The sequence below is a fragment of the Argiope bruennichi genome, chromosome 4, assembly GCF_947563725.1.
Source record: "Argiope bruennichi chromosome 4, qqArgBrue1.1, whole genome shotgun sequence".
Lineage (NCBI taxonomy): Eukaryota > Metazoa > Arthropoda > Arachnida > Araneae > Araneidae > Argiope > Argiope bruennichi.
The window spans coordinates 75855848-75880330 of record NC_079154.1 but is presented as its reverse complement, the minus strand read 5'-3'; the positions used below and the strand labels follow the sequence as shown (position 1 = coordinate 75880330).

The window sequence follows — 24483 nt, the reverse complement described above, 5'->3', positions numbered from 1 at the left end:
TACAAAAACATATTCAGCAAATTTTTAATATTTTTTTTTATTCAGAAGTAAGAATTTTATTTTTAAAATCATAACTAAATAATTATGTGTTTTTTTAAAAAAAATTCTTGTCATATTACGTTATAATAAGTTGTGTATAACGATGTATAAATATTGATTTATAACCACACAAAAGTAGTTTCAAGCAAATTATCCTTTTAAATGCGAAACATTTTATTGATATTAATCATTATATGAATGTATTTGTGTATACAAGAAACAACGGAATAAACATTTTACAAGACTAGATATTGGATTAATTACATATAGCAGAAATTACATATAACATCTGTCAATCTTTGAGCCAAATTCAACTATGGGGTGATTGTCTGGCGGTCTGTACTTTCAGAAAGATGTAAACGCGCTAATTCAAAAATGCAACAATTTTTATATATGAAATTTGGTATGGGATTGTGTGACTACATGTGCAGTTTTAAGTCAAATTATATATCTTTCATAATCTTTGTGTTTCAGATATTACTCTAACACAGTTTACGGTTTTAATAAAATCCTAAAAGTATCTTATTATGTTATTTACGACAGTGGTACCTTATTATTTCCCTTGGCAGAAATATCAGCATTAAATAATAGTTTGTAGACTGACATTTTTTTTTTTTTTTTTTACTTACAAATGTGCTTTAGTTCGACGATTTCAATTTCAAAAAAAAAATAATTAAGATATTTCAGATAATTTTAATAATTCAGATGATTTTTAGGACTATTTCATATAATTATTCAAAGAATTTATAATTTCCTAACATTTATTTCGCCTTCAATTGAAATATTGTCCCCTAAAATAAAATAAAAATATCTCTAAAATAATAAATAAGATATTAAAATCAGACATCTATATCTTTTAAACGAATAGTGAAAGTTTAAAAGAATAATCAAACATAGATTTCTTGATTTTCCATTTAAGAAAATTTCAGCATAGGGTGCAAATGGAGAATTCCGTTAAGAGCATCAACTGGTACCAGATTCTGAGCGTAAAGAATTTTAGAATTGATGCCATGAAAGTGAGCTCTGGAATTTCTTTTGAACTCTTGATGTGAATCAGTTGTTCTCTGGTTATGCTTCTGAGTCATCCACTTGATATCGTTCTCTCGACGCCATTTTGCTCGCCGATTGGAAAACCACACCTAAAAAAACAGAACAAGTAATATATAAAAAAAAATTTTAAGTCAATTACTATATAGGTCAACAAAAAAAATTCTTTTGGTTACTTTTTATTAAATAATTATAATTAATATAAATATGTATATACATATGATAGAATTACAATATAAACTGGCCAAATAGAGCTTGGCGACATGGCGACGGATTTTGCGACTTTGGCGACCAAATAGAAATGAATGGACAAATCTAATTAATTAATCAATATTTGAAAAAAGAACTGACTTGCTTATGTCAAGCTTATTAGAAAATATGCGAGAAAGTTTTGGGAAAATTACTGCCGCTGTTTATATATATATATATATATATATATATATATATATATATATATATATATATATATATATATATATGTGTGTGTGTGTGTGTGTGTGTGTGTGTATAAGAACTAGTCTGTACAATAGACCATAGCTCCATTCCAATCACGACCCAATAATTAATTAATGAACCATTAGAAATAGGTATATTTTTCCTGTTGAAAAGATATTCTTAACGACGTAAATAATTATATTTTATTTTATTCGAATTCATAAATATACTGCTAGAAAAATTAAGAATTCTAAATTTTAATACAGTCTCAGGCTTTATTAGTTCTTCTAGTTAAAAATATTGAAACGTTAATGTTTTCACAGTTCTTTACTTTTGCAACGAAAATTGATTGAATAATAGAATTTTAAAAATTGCTATTTTTAACATTAGATAATTTCAATGGCCTTTATATGGAAGGTCCAGCAATCAAAGTATTTGATTGGTTGAAAATTATGAAATTCAAATCTTCATAAATCGATTATGTTTATTTGCAAAAGATTGAAAATGTTAGTGTCTGAAAAATATTTTAATAAAAAAAATGAATTGAAATAGTGGACTATATAAAAAAATTTTAAATTTTTAAAAATCAGTATTTAGATTTTAGATAAAAGATTCACAATTCAGTGAATCTGTTTAATAAACAATCATTTTACTCTAATCATGGTCCAATAATTAATTGCAGAACCATTAGAAATAGCAATGTTTTCCTGATTGGAAACATGCTCTATGTGGCTTTAAAAATTTTATTGTTTGAAAAAATAAATTTACTATTGAAAAAATAGGATTTCTAAATTTTTTATTAAATTGAAATTCTGTCAATCATCCTTTGAGACATTTTACTAAATGATTAACAGGACCTGAATGGTATGATTAACAGGATCTATTTCTAAGTCCTGTTAATCATATTTAATAAAATGTTATTGATTTATATTTTAAATAAAATAAAGTTCTTTTCCTTTGCAAATAAAACTGTCCGAGTTATGAAACATCCACAAGCTAAATTAGACATTCGTCTCAAACAAGAGATTCAGGATTGGGATAAAAGACCATTCATGATTGCTTTTGATCCTGGTTACAAGATGATAACTTGGAAAAACAATTTTAATTAAATATGTATAACTCAATCAAAGATTTTCGTTTTTATGAAAGATTTTATTCATTAAAACATTCAAAGAAATATTTTCAGCGTTGTAAAAAGAACAGAATTTTATTAGCGTATTAAAGAGTAAAAAGTAATTTTTTTTATCCAAAATTAAAATAAAAATTTAATTAAAGTAAGATTAAAGTAAAAATCGTAAAATCATGAAAACATTACAATAAGAAAATTAAAAACTATTGAACTATTCATAAAAAATGAAATTATATTATGAGCATGATGAAAGTACTAATGTAATGTATAAAATATATGAAAATACTAATGCAATGTATAAAATGTATGAAAGTACTAATGTAATGTATTAAATGTATGAAAGTACTAATCTGAAAGTATGATTTACTACTACTAGTGAAGGTATTATTTATAGCAGCTTCACATTCTTTTATAATTTTTGTTTAAACTTCCAAATTTTATCTCAAAACATATTTTCTGCTCTTATAAAAATATTCAAAATGTTTCTTTTAAAACTTTATTTATATTATTCCTCAAATGAATACAAATATAAAACCTTTAAATATTACTTTTCTTTTATTTCAAAGAACCATTTTAAAGAAAGAATGTAAATAACGCACGACTAAAACAATTTCTTGATGCATTAAATTTAACATAAATTTATTTCTTAACTTCAAAGAAATTATCTCATAATAATCGAATCCAGAATTTCGAACGCCATAATAAATTTTAACTAATATTCTCATTCTTTAAACTAATTCCTTCGAGGGAGATTGAACTTTGTGGAAATAATGGTAAGTAATTTTATAGCTGTAAAATATGCAATTATAGCTTCACAAATTGGCACGTGAAACTGCATTAGCGAAATATTCCCTCAAGGCTTTTAATTTCTGTTGCTTCCCATGGTACTAATTAAAACCTAGCAGTAATTGCATCTTGCTAATGACCCTAAACAATCATTTCCACACCTGAACTCTTGCTTCCGAGAGCTTCGTTTCGGTCGCTACCTTCTCTCTCACGCTAACGGATGGATACTGTATTTCAGAAAATACTTTTTCGAGTGTTGCCACCTGCTGTTTCGTAAATCTTGTTCTGCATCTTCTGAATCTTGGCTTTTCATCTTTGCCAATAGATTCTGAAATATAAAAGACAAAACAATAAATTTAAAAAAAATCCAGAAATGTGTTTTACTCATTAAAAATAATAGAAGGAAAGAATACGAAATAATTAATGAGCTTTAATGTGTCATTGTAATCAGGAGCGGCACGTGATTAGGCTTTAAGATATTGTAGCATCTTCCATGTTCATCATAATATTATCACTAAATATTTAATGAGTAAATTTTACATGTAACCTATAACAACATTATGTATTATAACCTATGTAACATTAAATATTTAATGTTTACATTTACAAATAAGTAAAATTTACATGTAAGCTATTAAACCCATCAACAAGTTAGTAACATGTCGTTTACAACTTTCGTTATTTAGATGAAATGCTGCGAAGGTTTTTCTTCGTACAGATAGAAAATGTCGTAAGGAATATTGCGGTTTTTTTCATTGCCAGTTTCTGCCACTGCACATGCGCAATAAAGAAGCGGATTCTGTTTTTTTCTTTGCCCTATCAGAAATAAGTATTTCCTTCTTTTTTAGAAACGGTAGAAATGAAATATTAAACTTTTTTACATTGCAGATGTTTTTTTGCTAGCTTAAAATTTAAATATGATTTTAAAAAAAGGAAAAACAATTTTTTGAAAAATAAAAATTAATTAAATAGTACTATGTTATTGATTCTACTTCTTTGATTAATATAAAAGTAATGTCCTCCATGTGCATCTCTTTTATTATTACAGTTTTGTGATTTTTTTTATTGTTTACTATAGTTGAGTAAGTCTTTATAAATTAGAGTAAGGAATGCAGAAAAAAAACTTTTCGTTTTTGAAGTTTATTTCTTAAGTAGAATGAATTAAAAATCAAAAGCTGGTTGATTGTACTTTCTTTGCTAAAAGTTACTTGCATCAAATCAAATTTGTATTTTCTTTTATTGAATAATAATTAAATTATTTTAAATAAAAAATGCAAAACTATACCGGATGTCACCACTGTGCAATGCTGCATAGGTTATATGCATACTCATGGTTAAGTTGCACGATACAGCATTGATTATAAGCTTCATTGTAGTGCGTTTATTCTTGGGACTACTTATTTACCCTCATATATATAATAACTACTATAAATAATATAAATAAATAAATAAATAATGATAATAATATAGTATAAAGGAGATTATGTATGCTAACGCTTTACAAGCCAGAGCGTTTGATCCAGGGAACTAAATTTGGTACATATATACTTGAATATCAAAGGGATTTTTTACGAATCAAACTTGAAAGCTGTTATCCATATTGTGAAGGTTTTCTGTAACTTCACGACATATTCTAATATTTAAGGATTAGAATTCAGTCAGAATTAAAAATTCAAACAACAATTAAGGAAGTTGTGAATTTAAGTCATCGATTCTTGGACCTTATTTGATTATAAATTTCAGATATTGAGAAATAGCATAGGATTAAATAGGTTTTTAAATTTATGAGTATATAAAAAGATTTTGCTTTTGAAACTAGCTTGGAGTTTCCCTACGAATTTTAGATATATGTACACGGTATAATTCTGGAATTCGAGATAATATATACTTAAAATATACTTCTAAAACATGTATCAAATATTTTTAAATACATATTAAAATTATGAAAAAATTGTAAGTAAATAAAACTATTATTAATGGAAAAGTTTTTTTTTTTTGTAAATTTCAGCTGTAGATCAGATTGTCTGGTGCCAACACACACACACATTTTTTTTATTAGTAGTTAGTATTAATATTATTAGTCGAAAATTCCATTTAAAGTATATAGTATCGTTTAAATTCAACTAAGAAAACAAAATACTTGAGATATTCCATGAGTTCAGCTAAACATTTGTTTTGAAGTATGATGTTTATGAATTATTTAATTGTACTTTTCAAAAACTACGATTATATTATGCACGAGTGACACTCGACCACATCTACTAAGTAATTATTTTATTCATATTGCAATGATTTCGATGTCACACAAATTAGCTGAGCAAAACGCTTCAGTTAGTTTATGTTTCCGCAACGAAGCGCAACTGTTTATTAGTGAACTATTTCTATAACGCTTCCACTTTTGCACAGAAATCATTTCAATATTTTAGAACACACGGTTGCAATTTTCTGCTATCATACATAATGCACGTTCTATTATTATTGCTATTTTTAACGTGTTTATGTTCAGTTCTATCGTTTGACCTTTCCGAAATCCATCGGCGTTAACAATCTCGTTCCCAGTTTATGCAGCAGCCTCTTGCCATTTAATTCATTAAGCTGAGTGGAAATTGTGGCTTATTTTTATACCCCACTCTGACATTTTCACGCTCACTATCCGTAATCGATTTGGATTCTTCTGTGCCAAAAATCTAAAAATAATAAATATTCTAAAGCGAAACGTCATTTTTTATACGCTCCCGCTATTGATTTATTAAAAGTATTAAGATAAATTTGCTGGGGACATTGACATTTCATTCGAAGAGCACTCATTCGTGTTAATTGTTCTTTTTTTCTCAAGAACAAGGCGAATTCTTTTAAAGATAACATGATAAAAGAATTTATGTATTGGCTGATGTAAAAAGTAAGATAATGACTTCATTGATTGCATTTTTAGTTGTTTATTTGAATATCATGAATATTATGTAAAAAATATAATGAAACCACTTCCAGCTGCTTATCCGGCTGCCGGTTGCTGGTATTATTTCAAGTTCTTAATTGCATTTAAAATCTCTACTATTAGCAAAGATAAATGTATGTGTGTTGACTCGCTACAGACCAGATTGTTTGAGTTACACCTCCCTATTTGGCAAATCATTTTTTAGAAGATGAAAGGCGCCCCTTTGAGGAATTTTTGATTAGAATTTTAATTAAAAAAATGTTGGCATTTTTGTTCGATAATTTCCGAAAATATTATAGTACAATTTTTTTAATATCATCTTAGAATTAAAAAATTATCTTTCCAACGATACTATATTTTTGATGTAATTTTTTTTCTGTTTTTAATCGTATTTTCATATTTTAACATATTTAATCACATTTTCCAATAAGAATACAAAAATCCGTAAGAATTCTGAACGGATATTAAATATATCATGAATGATAATACAAAAACATAAGAATTCTGGTAGGGTAACCAAAGTTGTGGATAAAAGTCACTATTAAAGTTGTAGATATATTTTTCGTTTTTGTTATCCGAATTGTTATTGATATTAATACAAAAAAAATAATGAAACGTAAAAAATAAAGAAATCCAGCTTCTGACCTTAGCATATATCATTATTGGCAAAGTATATTTAGGAAAGGCAAATGTTATTTTTGATTAATTCTGAGAAGAATCTGTAAAAGATTTAAATTCATACTTAAAATACCATTAAATAAATAAAAATGCAGAATGAAAAAAAAAGAAAAAAAGAAATCGAAACTCTAGTGTCTAGAAACTCTAGCTATAGAGCGGGAAGTATGAAAATCGATTATAAATTTAAACCCTTGAAAGCATGAAATATGTAAAACTTTTTAAAAGCGTTTAGAAAGATTTTATTTTTTTAGCTGTTAAGTTGAGCAGTTGAAGATTGAAATTAATGTTTCATTAAAATAGTTTGTACAAAAGAAGCAATAGCGTAACATATTAGAAACAACTGCATTTTAAAATCAGAAGAAGTGTTATAACCTTCACTTCTGTCGTACTTTCATAAAACAGATAATTTTATATGTAGATTTTTCATGCATTGAATGAAGATAATCTAGTATGCATTTAAAATTTTTTTAACATATCGGGTTCAGAAGTGAAATGTAGTACAGTCTTAATAATTTTAAAGTGAGGCTCAAGTACTAAATCTCACTTATTCAGCCTGTTAAATTTTTTAATTATTATTTTTAAACACATATGAGTACTATCAATTATACTATCAGTACTATCAATTACATCAGTACTATCAATTGCAGTTCTTAATCAATTTGACAAGGAATTATGACTCGAAATAAATTTTATACCTATTTTCCGACCAGTGAATTGCTACAATTCTTGATTACTGTGCTCACATTCATTTGGATGATCGATAGATCTTCCGTTATCATCTTCATAATTAGACATAAATTTGCAATTTTAGTATAAAGATAACTTGCCGAAACTCAATTGACAGATCAAATTTCATACTCAGGCAAGTCCAAAAATGGTCTTTTTAGGAGTCCGGGTGATTTTAATTGAGGAGATTCGTTAACTCTCTCGATAACGAGATCATTCGAGTTTATGTACCTCAGAATGTTGGAACATCTGAGTGTTTCCTTCAAAGAATGAAAAATTCCCTAGCCTCTTGAAAACTTCTAGTGGCTCCCCGTTTTCTTAATGGATTGATACAAAGAACTGCACTCCGCTAATCTGATGGCTGTTTAACAAATGCGTGTTTAGAGATTCTTTGAGTTTTCGAGAGTGATTAACCTAGAGCACACGATTGTGCACTACCGGCACACTATTGTTCTGACGTCCCTAGAGAAAGGGAAGGGGTCGGATATCTCCATAGACACTGGAGAATAGACTACTGGTTTGTCTAAATATTTAATATACTAATAACATCAGCCTTTCTTGTTTTAAAAGTGATAGTTGTTTTTTTTATGTATTTCAAAAATAATATCAGTTTTTACGTATCACGTACAGTTTTTTTTGAAATGTAAATTTTTTAAATAAGTAAAAATACATAGATTTTTTGAGATTTGAATAGGATAAATTAATAAAGTATGTATGTTTATTTGTTTAAATAAATTCTGAAAACCTCTTACTTCATTGAAATTAAATAATATATTTATATTGAATAAATACTTATAATTATATTTAAAAAAACCTTTTATTTTAAAATTCAAAGCATAGATGGCAGTTGGATTCCACCGTGAAAAATGAAGTACCTGAAAAATTTAATAAAGCCGAATGAAATGACTTAATTTGTCATTTAGGTTTAACTAAAGAAAATGCAGAATTATTAGGCTCTCGGTTAAAAGAGAAAAATTTATTAACGACACATACGTCGTTTAGTTGGTACAGGAATCGAGAAAAGCAATTTTTATCATTTTTCAAATCTGATAACTTCTTGGTTTATTGTGCTGACATACCTGGTTTGTTACATGAATTAGAAGATAATATTCCTTATAATCCGAATGATTGGCGACTATTTATAGATTCCTCAAAGAGGAGTCTAAAAGCAGTTTTATAGCATAACGAATCTAAACTTGCATCAGTTCCAGTTGCACATTCCGTTTTCATGAAAAAAACATATGAAAGTATGGAGATGCTTCTCACTAAAATAAAATACGCTGAACACAAGTGGGTAATATGTGGTGACTTAAAGGTTATAGGTCTGCTTCTCGGGCAACAAAGTGGATTTACTAAATTTCCGTGCTTTATTTGTGAATGGGATAGCAGGGACAGAGCAAGTCATTGAATAAAAAAAAATATGGCCGAAGAGACAAGAATGGATTTCTGGTAAGAAGAATATTTTAAATGAATATTTAATAGATCCACAAAATATTTTATTGCCCCCACTTCACATAAAATTGGAACTCATAAAGCAGTTTGTGAAAGCTTTGGATAAAGGTGGAAAATGTTTTGAGTATCTTATATCGAAGTTCCCAAAATTGTCTAGCGCTAAAATTAAAGAAGGTATATTTGATGGAACGCAAATAAAGAAATTAGTTAAAGATTCCAGTTTTGAACAATGTATGACAAATAGAGAGAAGCAGGCTTGGGTTGCATTTAAAGATGTCGTAGAAGGGGTTTTGGGAAATGAAACAAAAGAAAATTACAAAGAACTTGTAACTGAGTTATTACGTACTTATCATCTTTTGGGGTGCAATATGAGCATTAAAATTCACTTCCTTCATTCATATTTGGAATACTTCCCAGACAATTTAGAGAAAATGAGTGACGAGCAAGGTGAAAGATTCCACCAGGATATAAAGGAGATGGAACGCAGATATCAAGGACGGTGGGATGTTAACATGATGGCCGATTACTGTTGGACTTTAAAAAGAGACAGTGATGTGGACCATAAACGAAAAACCAGCAAAAGAAGCTTCTTGACTTCAAGAAAAACACAAAAGTTATCATAATATTGTAAATGAACAGCATTATTGTGTTTAGTTAATAGTAACTACAGTTGCAACTGTATGCATTATACTGCATTTTGTTAATTTTGTCATCATCATTTGTAAAAAATCCTTACGTGTTACATAAAATTTAGTTTGCATTTTGGAATGACATCATCATTGCTGATATAAATCAATTAAAATTTTACAAACAAAAAAAAAATTCTTTTTTTTGCAGGCTGGTGTAATTGGTCATCCTGTTTATAAAGCTTTGTTCTGTCGTAGAGGGATGGCTGGCTATAAACAAATGTCTCCCAAACTCAAAGAGGCGGGTGTCTCTAATGAAATCATGCACCTTGGATATTCAGTCAACCACACTTAGTGAAAGAGGGAAGAAATTCTGCAGTTATAATCAGAAATGTAGCACGCTCGCTTCACTGTTTTAGTGAGCGGATGTTTGGGACCTTTAAGTATTGAAAGAGTCAAAATCATCTCAAGGTAGAATCTTTGATAATTGCAATGATTTCTCCTTAAATTCTTCGAACAGGAGAATAGAAACTCCTAATGCAGTTGCACTTCTTAGTCTTCACTTACTTGATATACGAGTATGTGGTGCAAAATCGTAATTAAAATTTTTTGGTTCAATTTGGGACATTTAAATATATTTTCTTTAGTTAACTCATTATTTATTAATGGATAGTGAAACTGTCCATATCTTATTCCCCCCCGGTAAAGATATGAAAATTCTGGATAATAAATGATTAGAACTAATTCAAAGGGAAACACCAAGCATATCGTTTTAATTTAATTTTAGGAATTACTGCATATCTTGTCTGAAAGACATATCAAAACGCAAAAGTGTCTATAGTTATTTTAGTAACTTGACTTCAACGTCAGGTGAATCAATTCTCTTTTCAACATTCCACATTGTTTCTCACAAAAACAAAGTTTTCTTACCTTTGATTTTATTAATTTTGCAGTTGCATCTGCGCTTTCCCGGCAGTTTGAAATATTCTTCTTCTGGTGGCCTGCATGGTGGCTGAAGATTATAATTTGAGGCATTTCCATTCATTGGTGACCATATTGGCAATTGATAAGGAGCAGTATAAAATGGATTTATTGTCGATAAATAACTTTTCCAGTAATCCTGTACTCTGATTGTCTTTGCTGAAAGTGCAAATTCTGCCGAAAGAAATTTATATTTGTGTTATATAAGGAATAATTAAAAAATCTAAATAAATACTATGGTTTTATTTCTACCGAAAAATCTCCAAATTTCATATCTCTCATAAAAAATATCAATTACGATATAACTTATTCACTTACACAAACCGAATGAAATTGTACTGTAAGTATCTCTTTGTTACAATAAAATTACGGATTAAGTACCATGCAATTATATAAAATGCAAATATTTTAAAATCGAATTTCTTTGGAAATTCTAAATTTCACTAATATTTTTGCCGCTACCCTCTGCATTATCCCGCTGGGCACTAACTTCTACAAGCTTTGCGCTTCCTAAATTATGTACACACACACACACACACACACACACACACACACACACACACACACACACACACACACACACACACACACACACATACACTCACTCAACTGTTAAATTCGCTCCTTTTTAAAAAGAATCTTAATTGAGGAAATTATTTGCGTGGTAAAATAAAAAAGTTTCATCATATCTTAACTTTTAGATACTGAAAAATTCAGAAATATATTTAAAAAAAATAATTTGCATAGACAGTTCTGTTTGGAAACATTTATGTACACACAGGAGGAGGACACTAGCATGTAAAACTTTGTACTTTTTTATGCTTCTGTATCATCTCTGATATTCCCATAATAGCACAAGGGTAAAAAAAAAAAAAAAAAAAAAAAAAAAAAAAAAAAAAGGTCAAGTTGAGAGAAGCGATTTTGAAGTAGAATTATATTACAATTGTGAATTCCTTCAACCAGAATGAGTTACTTCAACCAGAACAGATTTCTAATGTGACATATTCACTGTTTAATTTTTTCAACCCAAAAAAAGAAAGAAATTTTAATTACGGAAGTGGCAATGTCGTAATGTTTCGGAGTTCCACGGTGTGACAAAGTGGTCACAAGCACCTCCACATCATAATTTGGAATAGCAATTATAACTTTTAAGCTTAAGGGAAAGAATAAAATTTATTAAACTAGCTTAGACAAACGCAAAAAGCTGTAACGTCATGAAATTTGTTATAATTATTTATTTAAAAAATTATGATAGAATTATTAATAAGGAAATAATATTTTGATTATTTATGGGGAAATAGAGAACGTTAGATTTACTTTACACTTGCCTTACTATGGGGACTGATTTAATGAACTATTTTGGTGCTATTTTCGAAAAAAATCCAGGAAAATTTCGCTGGTGAAGCTAACTGTAGTTATCTTAGGCCGAAACAGAAATGATTTTATTAAACTGAAAATATATATATTAAGAATATCGATAAAGACATCTTGAATTTGGACGAGAAAAAAATCGCTTTCAAAGATTTTGTATTGGATTCATTTTTCTGTCTCCTTCCGAATCTTAAAGAGATTTTTTTTGAGGGAAGAAATCAACTATGCATGAATTTATTAAATAAAATGTAACATTGGGGTCTTAATAGTACAATATTAACTTTTAAAACAATTCATTAATGAATATTCTTACAGAATTGCATAATGTATAGTATTTAGCTTACCTTTGAGTTCAGTCCCTTTCATTTTTTGTTTATGGGAACAAGCAGAAGTCGTTTGTTCTTCACAATCGATTCTATTCATTATATTCTTTTCAGATCCGATATTTATGCTTTACAGAAACTTCCAAAGAAGCTGACGTCTTCAGTAGACTTATTCTAATTTGAAGTTTTGTAACTTCTCAAAAGTAATAGCTGAATTTGCTGAAAAAGTTTCCAAAAATAACTGATTCGAACACATTTTTTAAAAATATATCTTAAAAAGATTACCAGTAATTATTCATTTTAAGAAACAAAAAGATCATGGATGCAAATGCAAGATAAATGGAAGATTTACTCAGAGTGTAATTCGAAAAAAATTGATTAATTGTTGATGTTTTATAGTATTTATATGATAGTATTTAAATGATGAAACAATTATGTAAAGTTTAATGACTGCGCATAAGTAAAATAAGAATATAAAATTGATTTAACCTTTTCCTGCAATAACTGCTTTAAACAGAGTTTATGTAACCTTATATAAATATAAGCATGTAATGTTAAAAAATAATATCATGCTTACCTTTTAAACTTTTTAATTAAATTTTTTTGATTAAAATTATCTATTTTTTGAAAATCTTTTTAGAAAAACCCCTTTTTAAAATCAAAAATGTATTAAATAATTAATCTTATTATTCAATTATTTATTAAACTTTTCAAAAGTAATTTTAAAATAAAACTGCTGGCAATACTTTTAATTTTCATTTTCTTAACAAAATATATTCGGTTATATACTTTTATACTTTTATTAAATACTAGCTATTTAATAAAAGTATTTTATTAAATATATACTTTTGTTAAATACTAGCTGTAAAACTTCATACTTATGACAAAAGAATATACTAATAAATTTGAGATGAAAATTTTCTGAAGAATTATTTAATGTCTCGTAATTGTAAACTTAATACACTTTTTACATCTAGATTATTTTATTTCAATTAGATTAATGCATAGTTTTAAAGTAACACGATAACTATCATAATACTGCATCGTAATTTTAAACCGTGGTCAAATAATGAGGATAACATTTAAGCCATCACTTCCCTCTCGTAACTTCCAACCCATATCAGAAGGAGATTAACTCATAATCATCTCTGGATTCAACGTCCACCAGGCACACAAATACGATTTATCTTTGCTGGAATTAAGTTGAGAATACCGCCCCTTCTAGTTTCGAAGGCTATATCGTACTAAGACACCACCCCTTTTAGTATAAAAAAAAGTGTGCATAGACTTTGTGCTTTTTAATTTCTTATCCGAAACTTATGGAAGAAATTGATGTAAAATAAAGAATCATCTTACCTTGAGTGTCATGTTATGTTGAGTGTAATGTGTGCTGCTGAGTGGAATGACGTTTAATGAATGCCATCGTAAATTAGAAGTCACAGAAGTATCTGATTGTAGGGTTCGGATTTCGTGTAGAAATCATTTAAAGCTACCAGTGCTGCTTAAATTACAAATTTTGTATTGTGGTATAATTTAGTTCGGAAAGAGTTGTGCTGCATATATTAAAACATAAATGAACTTCTAATTATTTCAAACCATTTAGTAAGGAAATCACAGGTATCGAAAAAATATTAATAATGCAAATTCTTCGCATGTTAGTGATTTTGGAATATTTTAGACAGACTACTTCAGAAGACATTGTTGGCCACACTAGAATAACAGGAGATAAAATATTTCTACTGATATAATTTCCAATGATTTAGTGAGGTGTGAGGGTTACATTTTAATTCATTATGAATATTTGTTTTTATTATCAATTTTGATTATGTTACTGATTTCTAGTATTCTACTGTTTGTTTCTGTATTCTGAGACGACCACTTTTCGACGATTCTATTTCATTAAGGGGATAGATACGGAAGAATTAGAGCATTTCCAGAATTCTTCCTTCTTTGACCTTGATTTTCGCTCTATTAGATACTTTTTTGTTCAATTTTTTTTCCACGTGTATGTGAATATCGTGTTTTATTCGTTTATTATTTTATTCTTTTATTATTTTAAGTCAGTCTTCGAGTAATCCGAGTTTATTTTATTATTAAATGTAAACATCTCCTCCTTTCATCTTTTCTCTCAGCCTTATTTTGATGAATTAAATTCATCTTAAGGCATGCGCAAAAGCGGGGAGAGTTTCAGAATCCAAACAATATGTAGATCACTTCAAAAGTCATTCTTGTTTACATGAAAGAATTTAGAATCAAATTATTTTTGTTTTTGTTAATGTCTGAATATTAAATAATATTTTATATATTTTCCCGATCAATTTTGAGTGCATTAATGATTTTAAGTATTCCAAGCATTCCTCAAAACAGAATAAAAACTCGAAATTCTTAGTCAAAAGAGGAAATTCGGAGTCAGGATAATTCTGTTTTCGCTTCAAATTTTACAAGATATTTTTTGATATCTGAATATTTCGTTTTAGCTTGTTCATTTTTGTAATCAGAGTAATGAGATTCAATATAATAGGGTCATTTATAAACTTATTATCACGCAATACAGTGCTATACTCTTACGGCATAGCTTGTTAATTTGAATGCCGTCCAAAATTGCTGGCCATCATAGCAGCATTGTACAGATTTGTTTGCTAATATAATAGCTATAATAGTCTCTGACACTAAGAATTTTCGAAATGAATTGCTATGCCTTATTTCGCCTTTAAATTAGAGTATTCTTTTTCCAGTTGAGTTTCGATTACTAATGGTTATCCATATTCATTCCCGCTATGGAAGTTAGTTTGAAGACTTAAAAAAATTACGCAAGGAAAAACAGAGCCTTAGCTGTAAGTAGAACAATTTAATCTTCATAGGTGGAGCTTTCCTTAAATAAATAAATAAGAAGAAAAGAAAAAAAAAAACAGTCTTTAATCACAAATTAATCTTTAAAAATCCTTATGAGGATTTTACCGATACATAACTCTTTGAAATTTTCCTATTATGTTTTTGGTGTTGTTACGGATTTTCCTCACCATCGGGTTCATTTGATAATGGGTGTATGGTGTGAGAACACAATCAGCAGTCCACAGTAGAAAACAATGACTTTTATTTACACACGAAAAGACAAACACAAAGAAGACGAATACATAGACGATAAATATTTAGAGCCGAGATGAACACAGGACAGCACACAGCAGCACACTACAGCAGACAGTAGTCCACAAGTAGTAATCGTCCACAGAACACGAAACGGCCAGACAGAATCCAGCAGAAGAGGGGATCCTCGGAGCTTCGCTGTACGGTCTCTTCGAAATGACTGAACTTCTCGCTGTCTCCTCGCTTTAGCTGCCGCTTCACTACATCTCACAACTGGCTACTACACAAAAGATACGATGCTGTTTCCACAGTAAACAACAGAATTCGGCACACAGCAGTTCAGCTCTCTCTTCACACAACGTTGGTACTCCGCTGTTTCTTCGCTATCCTCTCGAAGACTCGTTACTTGTCGGCAATTCCGATTGCAATTCACGCCGACGACTCTCGATGACACACACAGCTTGAGAGTGCCGGTCTTTTATAGTTCCTGGGAGGCGGGCTTAGAATCTTCTAGATCAATCAGGCGTTTCTCAGTTTCTAATGGACGGATTGACAAAATTCTCGAAGTTTCGAGCATTATCCATTTTGTCGCCAAATCGCCAAATGGTTGCGAAGTTTATCGCCAAGCTCTGGGATCACTGGCTCGACATCCGACAGCATTCATTACAGATTACTGTAAAATGGTTTTTCTTATGATGACACTATTCGTGATCTGAAGCAAAATTGCAGGTTTGTAACAGAATGTTTTCATATTATGTTTTCTTAGCTTTTGAATACCGCTGAGAAAATGAAATCACAATTTTTCTCCAAAGAAAGCAACGCATAACTGACTTCTGACTACATATTGTCGATCACTCTATAGCCTTCACTTAGATAGTATCGATATTTATCGATATTTAAGACGCAGTACTTCATATGGGTATCCCTATTACTCAAATAATATCTGGAAAAACCAAACTTCGCCTCGTCATTTTTTTTTTTTTTTTTTTTTTTTTTTTTTTTTTTTGTAAAAGCATGGGTTTTTTTTTTTCAGAGAAAATATTTAGATAAAAATCATATACTGATTACATATGGATATTTTTAATTCTTACCTACACATGAACTGGTCATTTAAATAAAAAGAATCATGAATGGACTTAGTTAAACAAGCATTTGAAATAATCTGCTCTATCACAGTATTCATTTTACAGGTTTATCTATCACTACTTATATTACCCTGGTGAAATCGGACCCGAGTTGGCAATATATGACATTGTTAGCATGAGAGCAGATAGAAAAAGGCTCTGATAGTTAGTTATAAAAAAAAATGCTTTTTTGTGTGTGTGTAAAATCGTGTTTTTTCTAGAAAAACACATATACAGATAAACTTACAAAGCAAAAATATCAAATATAAATACATAAGTAAAAAAAATAAAGCAAAAACCACTCCTTGAATAGAGGATTCGCAACACATACGCTATGCATGTTGTTCTGGCCACTATACTTCACTGCTTAGCCTTCCATACGGAAGTTGAACATACTTATTCTAATAGTTAGTTATAAAAAATATTTTTGTTTGTAAAATCCCATTATTTTATGAAAGTTACCTATATAGATAAACTGAAAAAGCAATATATATATATATATATATATACAAGAATTGTACGTTACAAAAATTCTGAAGGATTTTTTTCAAAAGAATGATAACAATTTCATCTATTAAGTATTTCAAAAAGACTCGTTGCACTTTTTGACCAAACATGGCGGGCAAGTCGATGATTTCTGAAGAGAGAATTATTGAACGAAAGCGTGCTTTTAGCAATTTCCTATGGCTCTATTTGGAAATCGTAATTCATTTTACGGTAATTATACAGAAAATACAGAATGTAATTGCTATTTCACATAATTGATCAATCAATACAAAAATATACGAAATAATTAAGCCTGTGATTTCATTGTTTTTAAAAGGTTTCGCTTCTTTCATTGTAATATTAACTTCGATTATGTTTTTAACAGCTGGTCTTTTCACAGAATATATTTATTTTTTATATTTCCAAATTAGTATAGTTATAGGCATTCTTCCGATATTTATGTTTTACATCAAGATGGCCAACGTGAACATTATTTTAATGATTTTAGAATAATAACCATAACAAAACATTTTATCATTAGTAAAAAGTATATTCATTAGCCTAACTTTTTAAACCCAAGCAATTACGTCCTGTTTATAATCAGTGATTTAAAGTCAAAATGGGCCTATTATAAAGAGAAGATTTTTATAAATAATTTGGAAAGTTGTTTAATGTTTAGTACTTTTAAAAATATGAATTATGATGAATATAGTTAATATATGAATTAATTTATTTTTGTTTAATATGTAGTTGATTTATTTGTGTATATCGTTTGCATAAGGTGCAATAGTTGCTTTTTGTTTTTACGTGTGATAAATAGCGGCGTCTTAGCATAGGGGGAGCGCGTCTTCCCCGTGATCTGGGCTTCCCGGGTTCAGGCATTGGTGGTCTTCTGTATTCTATCTGTGAGGCGTGTGAATGTATACTCCTGTAAAAAGGAGTTGTGCAAGCGAATGTGACGTTTGAAGTAGCTAAGTCGAACTTTTGGCCCTAGTTGGCATTACTGAAAAAACAAGAGACGCTTGTCTCGGTTTAAATTGCAGACAGATTTCAACTGGCTTATAAAGTGCCATAAGTGATAATACAATGTATGATAAATATTGCTTTATATTATAAAAGGAAATTCGTGATTGGAAACAATTTTTCTGTTGATTCCTTTAAATTTTATTTAAATGGAAAACGATTTTGTAAATCAGTTTATTTGCAGTCATGCGTTGCATTGGAATTTCAAATTTCTGTATCGATTTTTATTTCTATCTTTACTTATAATAAAGAGTTTGTGTGAGTGTGGTGTACAAACTAGACCTTTAGATATTCAACAATTTAGCACATATATACTTTGGAGAATGAAGATGTGCATTTCAAAACATATTTTTTTAAATATTTTAATTAGAATTTTTATTGATTGAAAATGAAGTTGAATTTTGAAGTTTTTCCACAATAATTTCCGAAAACATTATTGTACAAAAAGAAATTTTACACCATTTCAAATTTTTTTAAAAAAAATTAATGATACTAATTTAATAGTGAATAGTGAATTTTTACTGACTTTGACAATTAAAAAAAAAATTTCCCATCTGCCAAGATTGCATCATTATCCTGAAATTCGAGCCATTTTCATTATTTCATCAAATATTTCATCGTTGGATTTTCTTCTATGGTTGAAAAATGAATAAGAAACATCCTGTTTAATATCTATATAGCTTATAATATGAATAAAAAAGTGAAGTTACAATGCAGCAGAATTTTAGAATTTAGATGAACAAGAGAGTTTCGATTTTAAAGCACTCTGATGTTATTGATTGGACTCCATTAGAAAGACTTATGTATACAATAAACAAAACTTTAGTCAGAAAATGAAAATAACACGTGTTTAATAACCATCAGTTTCACGGAATTATGTACATGAAGTTATATTTAAACGATTTATCTGAAATTAAATATAACCAATATTTCTAGAGATTCAACTAGTGTTCTGAGACAACTATTTTGAAATAATGGATATGCAAATTCTTCCTCATCCTAGCCATTGTTACGCGAATGTGGATGCTTGCTGCCGCGATCCACTTTACCCAATACCAGGATTAATGAAAAAGATAAATCAGAGACCATTAGAGAGAATCCTTCATTCCACGACCTCCAGAGTATGACATATAACAACTCTTTCAGGAAGATCTGATTTGATCTAATCGTCCTGCCAGGTGGTCATTAGCTCTATTGGAAAAGTATAATTTGGAATGCAAATTTGCAATGACATTGGGCCAAACCAAAAGAAGTATTTTAAATAATCAGTATCAGAGAGATGATTCACGATTTTTATTAAAACTGATGTGTGAATTATGAAAATTTTATTTCCTTTGTCAAAAAAAAAAAAAAAAAAAAAAAAACACCGGCAAATTTAATGGCATGGCATATATTTTATTGTTGAATATGCTATACTTTTGTCTTAAGACAGAAAATAATTAAAGCAAAATAAATGGTATCATATTAATTTGTATGATGGCATCCAAGTGAAGTTTTGATGGAACGATGTTCACGTTAAATGGCACCATTTATTTATAAATGATAAACTGTAGTAATACTCGTATATGCATTAGATCTAAAGTATTTTAATGGAGTTCGATAAACGTTGACTGCCTTCTTTGATCTGTAGCAATTTGTGCAGAAATTCCGAAATTAGAAGTCTGTAGAAAGTAGCTTTTAGTATGATTTCAGAGTGATCTTACAGATGAGTCAATCAATATGAAACAGTGTCTAATCAGTATGAAAGATTAATCGATTATTGTGTAGAAATACCTCTATCCTTGCCAGCATGGAAATAATCCCGTAAAGCCTTAAAATGATTCAATTGTTTACTAGGAATGAATTACCGACTGGATTAAATGCTTACCAATGCTCGATCACTATCATGAAAATATAATAGAAACACTCAGTTAGCAGTTCTTCTTTGGTAGGTATGTATTTATCTAATACTTGGTAGGGAAAAAAAACTTAAAAAAATTTCTAACATATAAAAGAAGACACATGAAAAGGTCCGATTTTTGAAATTTTACACTTGAAGAGAATTTCTGTTACGGCTTTTCCTTTTGACAAAATGACTAACAATAATTTTCCCCTCCACAAATAATAAAGTAAAGAAAACACAATTAAAGTGCCACTTATTAGTTTCTTAAAATAATTAGAGAAAAATTATTTCTTTTCTTTCTTTGCATAAAAATCATAAATGCATTTGAGAAAAATTGGTATTAAAATTTAAAAATGAAATAAATATTGTTTCAAAAATTAATGCAACAAAATTAAAATTTATAACTAAAAAACGTTTAATATATAAATATTTTTATAAAATATATACATCGTAGAAGAGTATAATATTGATAAAATAATAAGGATGCAAAAGCAACTCAAATTATAACAAATTTTTCGAAGAAAATCCGGCTATATAATGCATAAAAGTAAATTTTTTTTTCCAAATTTACCTCTCTAACTTTCGATATTAGAAACTCGCGAATGATATCTTTTACATCGACAAAATTATTCATTTTCATTTTCTCGTAATGAATTTTAGAGGAAAGATTGTAAACGTTAAAAAATAAGGATGCGACTCTCTACGTTTCAGATCTCTCTGAGTTGGAAAAACACATTTTGAGTATTATGTCTGTCTGTGAGCGCGATAACTTAAAAATGCTTTGAGTTAGATAGATTTGTGGTGAAAGCTTATAAGCCAGTTAACAGCTACGCTACCTGAACAATTGCTTTTGTATTGTGGTCATGTTAATGGGCTGCGAACCACAAGGCCCCAGGTTCTATCCTCACTCAATTCAATCCGCCACATTAGTGACCCGGATGTGATCCCTCAACCCTCGTACAGATATTGTGGCGCTATCTACCCTCAGCAAACCAAAGTCGTCAGACTCACTTGACGCAGCCAGACAAAAAGGCCGCAGCAACCCAAAGTCGTCAGACTCACTTGACGCAGCAACAGCATCAGCAACCACTCACCCACACACGCTCGCCATAACGCTTTGCGCTACTCAAATGGGCACAGGCACATTAGAATCAACAGCTAATACATCATCACTCAGCAGCCATATCGTTTGACTCACTGGAGGGAGAGTCTGTGGTGAAAGCAGTTAACAGCTACGCTACCCGAGCGATTGCATTTGTATTGTGATCATGTTACTGGGCTGCGAACCACAAGGTCACAGGTTCTATCCTCACTCAATTCAATCCACTACAGATTAAATTGGGCATATGGATTAATGACCGAATTTGTAGATTTCTATAAAGTTTCAAAAGAAATTCATTGACAGCAAATCTGGTTAGCAAGTTGTTCGATTACAAGTGAACTCGATAAATCCAAAATGATCGATAAAATTTAGTACACAGCGCAAATTTTGAACCAAATCTGAGAACGGTTTTACTTTCACATGCATGTAAACGAAGTAACGCACAAACAATGAGATGCAGAATATTATGTAGTTGCGTCTCAAATGTTCATTTTATTCAGCAGGCAAAAGAGCGTTCAAAATACGTATTCGATAGACGTAGTAAAAATGTTGAATTCTCGCCAAATATTTTTTTTTGTAACTACTATTCCCTAATTATACATAAAGCATTTGCGCCTTATCCAAAGTCCATAATTTTATGCAAGAAGGGGGGGGGGGAGTAAGCTTTAACTGAGAAATATGCGAGGAAATTTCGAAGTCTGCAGGTTTTCCTACTCCCACTGGTATTCTCAAATGAAATTATTGGCAGTTCGCATAAATATTCTTGTGACATAGTGAATCTCAAATAATTCTTAGTTAATTTTAATTTCTTTTAAAGCTTTTTCCTCCTTTTGTCAAAAGTAGGATTTAATAAAATTCTGAAATTCATAATGAAATTTCCAAGAATTTACACTTTTTTTCAAATTTGATTAAGTGCTTCTTTCGGAGACTACTTTTTTAAAAAAAACTCATTGCAGTTTTTGTCTCATTTTTCGTTCAACTATTTCTTTTTAATTCTTTTCTTAAAAAAATCAAGAGTCAAATGTTTCAGGAAAAAAATTTTAATATTCTGTAGAAATATAAAAAGATTAGTTTTATTTCTTTAGTTAACTAATTGTAGTTTTTATCTTATTTTTCTTTAATCTCTTAAGCATTGTGCTCATGCGTCATACACAGTGGCACATTTAAATATTTTGTGACCCTAAACAGTACAATTGTGAGGTCCCTCTTTAATAAAATTGTAAAATTAGTCTCATATTTCATAATATTTTCAACATGCTAATGATTTTTTTAGGCGAATACTTTTCATTTCTTAACTTTGTGAAAATACATTTGTTTTTATTTTGTCTATCAGGACTAAATTCCTCCTGGCATCTTCGTTTGTACACAATATTATTGACGAAGATGTTTGGTTTATAAATATTTAAGTTAACGTATTTATAGGAACCTGTCGAATTATGCTTGATAAAACTTTAATATTACCTTAATATTTCATTATTTATAGAATTTATATTTATTTATTTGGTAACTAAGAATATAAAGTTTTAAAATAAACCTAGGTTTCAACTGCCTCTCAGTCTAGCGGCCATTGGCAATTGCCTAATCTGCCTAACTGGAAATTTATCACTGGTCATATAAGCATTCCAAGCATATAATCTGAAATTATATTTTTCGTGGATGCTGCAATTCACTGCAGAAATTGCACATAATCTACAAACATTTCAAATATTTTTTGATATTTAATTTTCTTGAATCAGTAAGTCAGTACATTCTCGAAAAACATCATCGGATTAGATGATTATATATATAAAAAGGAAAACTATTATAATTTTAAACAAGGATTTTTTTCAGGTTTTGGCACTTTTGTTTACTTTTGCTTCATAGCATGAATATTATTTAAATGAAACAAAACACTAAAAGTTTTATTTTATTTTATTAAGTGATATAGAATTTTACCCCAAATGACTCCGAATTTCAAATTTATCTTTCTTTGTTCAATCTGATTTCTTTCTTTTTCCTTACTTAAAAATTTTTTTTTGTGGTTTTATACTTTTTTATACTATGTTTAGTTTTGAATGCCAACGAATTCTGCATTTTTCTGTGAAAAATATCTCATAATTTACAAAATCTTTGAATTTTTTCATCATTCCTACAATCTTTGATGAATTTGATTCCAAGAATTAATTATTGTATGGAAGATTTATTTCTTTATATTTTATTTTGTAATATTTTCGTAATATTAACGTAATTGATGATTTCCTATCACATGACTAAACTGCATTAAAAGTCGATTTTTATTAAGATAAATCCAAGCTATTGTTGCCAAAGTCAGCTTTATGATCGATATCTGGCCTTCCACTGATGTGAATTACAGCTTCTTAAATGCTTTGATGTTATATATTCGAAGATATAGGACATCTATTCTGAGATTTTTCAAGTGTTATCTGAAGGTTTGAATAATAACTTAACGTTTGAAATTAAGAAATATTTTCTTCATTTATATAAAAAATTAAAAATGTATAAATTTCTTAAATGAATTGAAAAATTAATAGTCTTATAAATCATATCAAAGTGTCATTTTACTAAATTTAATTAATGAGAACAAAGCAAATTAGACGCTTTGAGGTTCATACTTGAAATGTGTCTTTGAACGCTGTTTCCAATACCTTTCACGACATAGTCTAACCAGTCTTGGCAGAGAAGTAAACTTTCATAAATGCTCTAATGATATGTTACTAGAGAATCATTTTGCAATAGTGCTGAGAACTTGAACGAAATCTTGAAAATTTACATTCACTTTAACATATCAAACAATTATAGATTACTATTTACAATGGCTTGCATTTAGCATGCAGTCTAAGATTGATTTTTTTTTCACATTATTGGTTGCATATTTGGTAATATTATAAGAGACCTTAGGAATAATTTGATTTTGTGTGATTTAAAAAATAATTCCCTAGACTCTACTTTTTAGATCTTCCAACATGATTCGTGATTGTTACATCATGTTTAGAAAGTAATTAAATATGTTTTGAAAATTTTCCATTATTTGTTTGAAAAAAATTATAATCCTGAATAGGACAGAATAAGCAATAGATTGTTAGTTTTTTTTTTTTTTTTTTGTTAATTTGAATACCCGACTTGTCATATTCTCTGTTTATTCAATATTTTGTATGGGTTTAAAGATTCTCAAAGTCTTTCAAGTGCATTTTGATATCTTAAATTGCGCTGCAATTTTGTTTAAATAAAATTTACTTTTCTCTTGTACATTTATA

The 24483-nt window shown here is 29.1% G+C and overlaps 1 protein-coding gene across 1 annotated transcript; it reads right to left on the bottom strand.

Annotated features, from left to right (window-relative positions):
- Positions 1-953: 953 nt before the first annotated feature.
- LOC129966352 (visual system homeobox 2-like) lies at positions 954-13924 on the bottom strand. The gene is made up of 5 exons (XM_056080774.1): positions 13885-13924; positions 12550-12747; positions 10784-11008; positions 3598-3764; positions 954-1178 (listed from the first exon to the last, which is right to left on the bottom strand). The coding sequence occupies exons 2-5, from the start codon at positions 12626-12628 to the stop codon at positions 954-956; spliced, it is 696 nt and encodes a 231-aa protein (XP_055936749.1). The 5' UTR covers positions 12629-12747; positions 13885-13924.
- Positions 13925-24483: the final 10559 nt, after the last annotated feature.

Bases quoted from the DNA above. Each gene is read 5' to 3' on its own strand.
- LOC129966352 (XM_056080774.1), bottom strand. From the start codon at position 12,628: ATGAATAGAATCGATTGTGAAGAACAAACGACTTCTGCTTGTTCCCAT. The intron at 11,009-12,549 runs GTAAGCTAAATA...TTCTTTCGGCAG, and splicing joins GAAAGGGACTGAACTCAAAG to AATTTGCACTTTCAGCAAAG. The intron at 1,179-3,597 runs GTGTGGAAATGA...CTGTTTTTTTAG, and splicing joins TCTCGGAAGCAAGAGTTCAG to GTGTGGTTTTCCAATCGGCG.